General features: G+C 38.4%; 1 protein-coding gene across 1 annotated transcript; it reads left to right on the top strand.

Moving 5' to 3' along the window:
- Positions 1 to 3,052: 3,052 nt before the first annotated feature.
- mmadhca (metabolism of cobalamin associated Da) lies at positions 3,053 to 6,161 on the top strand. The gene is made up of 8 exons (XM_008325212.2): positions 3,053 to 3,135; positions 3,718 to 3,759; positions 3,873 to 4,014; positions 4,092 to 4,309; positions 4,898 to 5,039; positions 5,118 to 5,236; positions 5,323 to 5,409; positions 5,515 to 6,161. Exons 2-8 carry the CDS (start codon positions 3,748 to 3,750, stop codon positions 5,740 to 5,742), a joined length of 948 nt encoding a protein of 315 aa, XP_008323434.1. The 5' UTR covers positions 3,053 to 3,135; positions 3,718 to 3,747; the 3' UTR covers positions 5,743 to 6,161.
- The last annotated feature ends 488 nt before the right edge of the window (positions 6,162 to 6,649 follow it).

The following is a 6,649-nucleotide window of genomic DNA, read 5'->3' as shown; positions in this document are numbered from 1 at the left end:
TACCTGGTTTTTTAGACTGTGTCTGGACTTCAGAAAATCAGAAATCACAAAAATACATTCAACTGTTCACCTCAGGCTGATAAAAATTCACACAGGTCATTACTGCGCTCACTCCAGTCCAGTTGTCTCTTGTTATTTTGTGTGTTTGTCACAGTGACACATGCAGCAGGGTATTTTTACACTCTCTGCTCTGCTGCTGTAATCCATACAGACAGAGCTGGGGCTTTACGTGTCTCCACAAATGTCATCCTGCTCTGCCTGTGTCCCCTGAAACATGATGAGGACACGCACACACACACACACACATTATTTGTACTCTTGTTAGTAATCCAATTGTTCACAGTGTGTGAGTGATAGAGAGAATACATTTTTATGAGGTGTGGTTATATGAAGCACTGACATGTGTTCTGTAAATGAGTTTGGTCAGGTTTTATAGACCAAATTATTTTGTATCACCTCAACTCATTTGATCCTTTGTGGTCCAATAGGCATTGGAACGTTCTTTCATACATGAGCTGGTGAACCCTAGCAGTATCACATTTGTGCAAACACCTTCACTCACTGGTTTCATCCTGACCATTCTGATTTACCTTAAACCCAACACACACCTACACTGGAATTCATCCTGTTGTATGAATAAACTGTCTGTTCAGTACATGTTTGTGTTTCCTCAAAGCAAGAAAAAAAATGTTTTGTTAAATAAACAGAACAAAGATTTTTTACCTATATTTTTAATAACGAAAATGACCTGAGACATAAAGACTTCCTTTTAGTGAAGGATCAATATAGTTCAAGTTTATTATTATTATTATTATTATTAAACCATTACCGGAATGCCCCCAGGGGGGGCAGCCACTGACCTTCAATTACTGTGAAACCTTGACGTACTGAAAGTTGTAATTCGGGGCAGCCACTGACCTTCAATTACTGTGAAACCTTGACGTACTGAAAGTTGTAATTCTGTCAATGGACTTTGATTTGGGAAAGTAACATTGACATAAAGAAACCTAACTGTTCTTGACTTATTGTAGACTTTAGCTGGCCCAGATTGAATCATTTAGGAGCTTAATGTGTGACACTGGATACACAGGGGACACTGGAGAGTGTGAACGTTGCTTTTTAGAATATCTTTTGCCTTTAACAGTCAGTTTTAGAAACTTACACAGAAATAGACCTGAGATAATATTTGTATTTATAGCTGCAGCATCCATCACCTCTGTTGTAATGCTGCACAGCCTGCTGGGATGTTTACATTCATCACATGAAAAAATACGTAAAATCACGTTATGTGAGTGCAGTAATAATATCCCTGGTAATTACAGAGTTTGTCGGAATATGAATGTGTCCTTGGCTGCTGCAGACACACTGAGGTTTTCTAGGTGAAACAAAAGGCAAGGTGAAGGAACAATGATGAAGATCAGCTCTGCAGTGGTGGAGTATCGTCTGGTGTGGGTGATGCAGCTGCGCCCTGAGGCCTTCTCGACATAATTATACACACACACACACACACACCCTCTCTCCCTCTCTTTTTGCTGCCTCATTAGTGTCTGCAGCCCTGAGGCTTACAGCAGGGAAAAGGCCTAATTGCACAGTTCAGCAGCACTGACAGCAGTTTTAGAAACATTTACAGTGTGTGATTAGCGCCACCTACAGATACTTGCTATCACTGTTGATTCAAATGGACCTCTGTACTGTAATTTTGAGACAGTTTTCAAATCAAGAATATAAATAAAATTTTATTTTAAAAGTTTTTTAAAAATTGGTGGCCAGTCTGTGTCACTGAAGTAAATTTAAACCAGAAGTCCTCAAAGCCAACATCAGCCAGTCAGTCATTCATTTGAAGTGACTGATGGAGGGAACAATGAATCAGATTTTTTTTTAAATTTTTGTGATTACAGTTTATTATTTTGTCTATGAACTTTTACATGTTCTTATGTTCAATTCTTTATTTTATCATTCCAATGCTAAAAGTCTGCCACTGACATTGACATCAAGTATTCAGCAAGTACTCAGGTTAACAAGAATAATGTTTGCATCCTGTCATCTGATGAGTTTGTGTTCAGTAAGATCCTGTGATAAGAATTAGGTTAAAATTGTCGTCAGAACAGTGAAGGGATTCTTCAGTGTGAGTGCAGTTGTTGCTGTCACGTGACTTTGACATTTAGTATTTGACCTTTTCTTTGTTACGTTTCACCTGTAGGTGAGCCAGGCTTCATACTGCTTCTGCATCCATGTGGGTCTGTGTGTTTCACAGGGATTCCATTTCCACCCACAGAGGTGTTGCCCTCAGTAAAACTCCCTCTGCAAGTCATCGTCTGAGGAGATAGCGTTGATCAGCTTGTTTTACTCAGTTTCATCTGTCCATGCCACAGTCCAGAGAGATAATCACGAATCTTAGTTCACAGGGCAAAAAAGATGCTCATCTCCTAGATAAACCTGCAAGACATGCAAATGTAATTTAATATTTAATATGAGTTTTTTTGTGTGGGTGAGAGTAAATGCTTTATAGACACTTTTTTTTGTTAAGAGTGCAGTGAACAGGTTCTTTAAATGCTGCAAACTTAAAGAGACTATTTTATCAGACGAGAATAATTTCCAGGGCCCTGAGTTGTGCATGGCAGCAACGTCTTTACTCATTGTTATCTGCAAGGACACTTTGAAACCAAAACACTTTTTGCAGGTGCTTAAATAGACAAAGAAAAATATAAACACCCTATGCCAAAGTGATAAAATAGAGATTAAATTAAAATTGATTCCATATGACTAATTACTGATGTTTATATTAATATAAGCAATAGGGAATGTTAATATATTACTACTACAGCAAGCTTCCTCAGTGATCATGAAATCCTGACATTTCCTAGTCACTTACTGCCATCTTGCGGCAAACAAGAAAATTACAGTTTTAATACGCGCTGTTTTGTTTCTTTGCATTTTTCAGTTTAGATTAATAGTTGTACATACTCATATCGTTCAGATTAAATATTTAAAAGTACATTAATACGCTTTTATTTGCGTTATTGCGTCATACAATCTAAATAAACGATTCGCCATCGAACTCATTATAGCGAGTTGTTTTTCCCTGATCTCTTGCCGTAGCGTGTATCACGAAATATCGTACGTGCGACTTGGAAGGTATGAACATTATGTTCTTTTACCTACAAAAAACAGATCGTTATATTGCTGACAGTGTGATTTGAACAGTGCAATGTTTACTTCTTTAAATGTTATTGAAGGGGAAGTTATTTATAAAAAAGATAAAGTATGTAGTAGTCTGCCGTCAGCTGACCTGGAGCTAAAACCGCTAACATTAGCACCTAACTTGGATGTTTAGCTTAGCTTGATGTCCTTAGGTCCTTTGTGTTGAAATTTCAAAAAACCTTTGGAAAGTCATTTACTCTTTGTTCGAGCATGTTGCCTCCGTAAGCTTCAGGCTCTGCGTTTACCCATCACGTCAGGCTAATAGACACGAGGCTAGCAAAGGCTAAACTCAAGGTTGTTGATCAGATGTTTTTCAAGTATGGATAACAACTGTGTTTCAACAAGAAAACTGCAGGTTAAAGCCACTAAATATAGCCTAATAACACTCGCGCACTTGCAAGACATTACAATACATTTAGATAATCTATAGATATAATAGAATACACTAGCAGTGACGATCATATCATAGTACATTAATGCCAAACTGTTGTTCTTTCTTTGTTGTTGATTTACCAGGTGACAAAGAAATAAACCAGACAAGACGCAATGTCCGGGGGCGTAAGTCATTTTCACAACTGACTTTAGATTTAGATTTTTGTACTTTAGGAGCTCAAACATTACATTTTATTAGTATAATTTGTAGTTTTAAAACGGTGTCTGTGACTGTGCAGGTTCTTTGTGCTCGGACCAGGTCTGTCTTATCTCACTCAGCACGTCGTCATGTATTAGTTGGTCTCAGGGCTGGAAGGTCCAGACCCTTCTCTGCTGCCAGCTCAGATGAACCCTATGTTACTGTATCAACCATGGACTCAGGTTAGATTTTCTGAGGATTATATTTACCCATGTCTACAGTCCACTCCATGCTGACTCGTCTCTTGGCTGTTTTCTAGGGCCCAGGACAGTGTGGCCTGATGAGAACATGGGACCATTTGGACCTCAGGACCAACGTTTCCAGTTACCCGGAAATGTTGGCTTCGACTGTCACTTGGAGGGAGTGGCAGAACAGAAAACAAATCCGGTTCAGAGGACTGTACCTGATGTACTGACCGCACCAAGCAGCACAGAAAGACATCAATTTATACTGGCCCAGTTTGTCAATGAGTTCCAGGTCAGATTTGAATTCTTCTTGTGGTTTACTCTCTCTAAGTACCCCGACTCATGCTTTAATGCCCCAGTATGTTGAACACAAATTCAATAACCCTGAGAGTAAATGCATATTGATGTCTTTGTGTTATATGATGACGTATTTTCTTCACATTGTTGTAACACATTAGACAATAAAAGTTTACAGTTACTAAATACATACGTTTAAGCTAAAGATACAAACATTATGGACACTAGCATCAACCTACTCAGAGAGTATCAAGTGAAGTGAAAGTGAACTACTTGTCTATGTGACACGACACACCACTGCAGTGGCAACAGATTGTGGATTCAAACCTGAAACCATCCAGACTTTAACCACCAAACCACCATTGCCTTACATTAAGAGATTTTAAAATAAAAATCCAGAACCTTTCAAATTTAGGTTAATAAAAGTGAAAGAAAGTTAAAGAAAACAGATTAAATTACCTTGGAAGTGGAGCAAAGTAAGGATCACACATTTTACAGAAGCAAAAGAAACATTTGTTTAAAATTAAGTACATTTCTCTAGTTTCTGGTTTGTAACTTTGGCATGATAACTGTTATTTTCCAGGGTAAACCGAGTCCCGTATTCATGAAAGTCCACAAAGCAGAGCAGTACTTTATCCACACAGAGACACCGACAGAATTACAGACAGAGACAAAGACAGAGACAGACTGTTCTATAAACTCCTGCCCCGAGTTGCTGAGAAAAGGTAAGAAATGATTTAGCTACTGTTAACATGAGTTAACATGTAATTCCAACATGAGCATCTGTTTCCTGTCCCTTTCAGATCTGGAGATGATGTTCCCCTCAGCTCCTGCCTCTTCCATCACTGTGGTCACAGTGACACACAGACAAAGCAGCAGTGAGGAGGTTGCACAGCCAGATTCAGATCAGCTTCTTAACACAGTTAGTCTGCCCTAACGTTAGCTAAAACATATTTTATTGTATGAAGCAACAGTTTTGGCTGATGGTTTTTCTTCTCTCCCTGACAGTTTGTGAGTGGAGCAAAGGAGATGTGCCTCGCTCTGTGGACAGCAGGTTACTGGGCCGATTTCATCGACCCCAACACAGGAACAGCAGTGAGTATTGTCTCTACTTCCAACTTACAATGTCTATAAGGCAATGAAGTAAAACATCAGTGGATTAGAGATTCTTGTAACTCTTTACCTTTCTGATCCCCACAGTTCTTTGCGTCTCCATTAAGAGAGTCTCCTTCACAATCAGAGGACAAACAGAAAGAGATGAGGCATTTAGGTTTTCACATCGAGGTTTCAGGCTCCTGCACTGTGATCCGACACGTCTTGAAAGGAACTCCTTTGTTTACAGGGACTGTTTTCACAAATGCACCAACCAACAGCACCACAATAGCTCGACTACAAGGACTGTTAATCACTACAGAGGATGAGGAGTAGATTATTTTCCTATATTTATCAGAGAAAAGAATGAGGAAGACCCTCCTATTTATAGTGTAACGATGAATGTGTAGCTGCTGCTAAGTCCTGACAAGTGTGACTAACAGGACTTAGGACAGAATACTTCATTGACAAGGAAAGAGTTTCCAAAAGACCACATTTTAGTCACCTTGTTTTTATGATTGAAGTGGCGGCAACTTAAAATCAGGCAGAGCAACTTGAATAAGTTGTATTTATATATTTTCCTGTTTCCTGTTTTTAATGTGAATGAAATGAAGCTGCACATTCGTGTCAGAGCTGATGAGAGAAAAATAAAACAGCTGTGATACTTCACACTTCCTTTCATTGCATGTTTGTAGAGGCTGGTTTATTTTTATTGTTTATATGATAAACACATTAAAAGTAACTTAAAATAATGACATGAGGGGGATGATTTTTTTGTCAGATGGATATTCAATTGATTATAAAACAAAAGCAGAAAGTGATCATTTCAAAATAATGCAGGTGACTTGTCTTTAATAATAATAATAATAATAATAGTGAAAAGGGAAAAATGTTACTAATTCATATAAAGATTCCCTTTTTGTTTTAACATGTGTTACACATGGAGCAATGCTATTAGGGGCAGCTTTGTTCCTGTGCAATGGTAACATAAATTCCTGCATACCTGCAATAAAACAGTAAATAAACTTTTTTTTAAGTAAGATAATTTGAGTGATGATATTTATTCACGCTATTGATATTCGAAAATGACCATTATTAGTAGTACTGTATTGATTACAAAGTGTCATCGGTTGTTGTGCGTCAGCGCCTCTTGCTGGTAACATGCGTACCTACAGGCAGAGCATATGGCCGCCATCTTTGGAAGCTGATGAGCGCTCTCTGCTCGTGTACTTTTTTTCTACGT

The sequence above is a fragment of the Cynoglossus semilaevis genome, chromosome 14 (genome assembly GCF_000523025.1).
Source record: "Cynoglossus semilaevis isolate Cse_v1.0 chromosome 14, Cse_v1.0, whole genome shotgun sequence".
Classification (NCBI taxonomy): Eukaryota; Metazoa; Chordata; class Actinopteri; order Pleuronectiformes; family Cynoglossidae; genus Cynoglossus; species Cynoglossus semilaevis.
The sequence above is the reverse complement of the archived record's forward strand: the minus strand, read 5'-3'. Positions and strand labels throughout refer to the sequence as shown.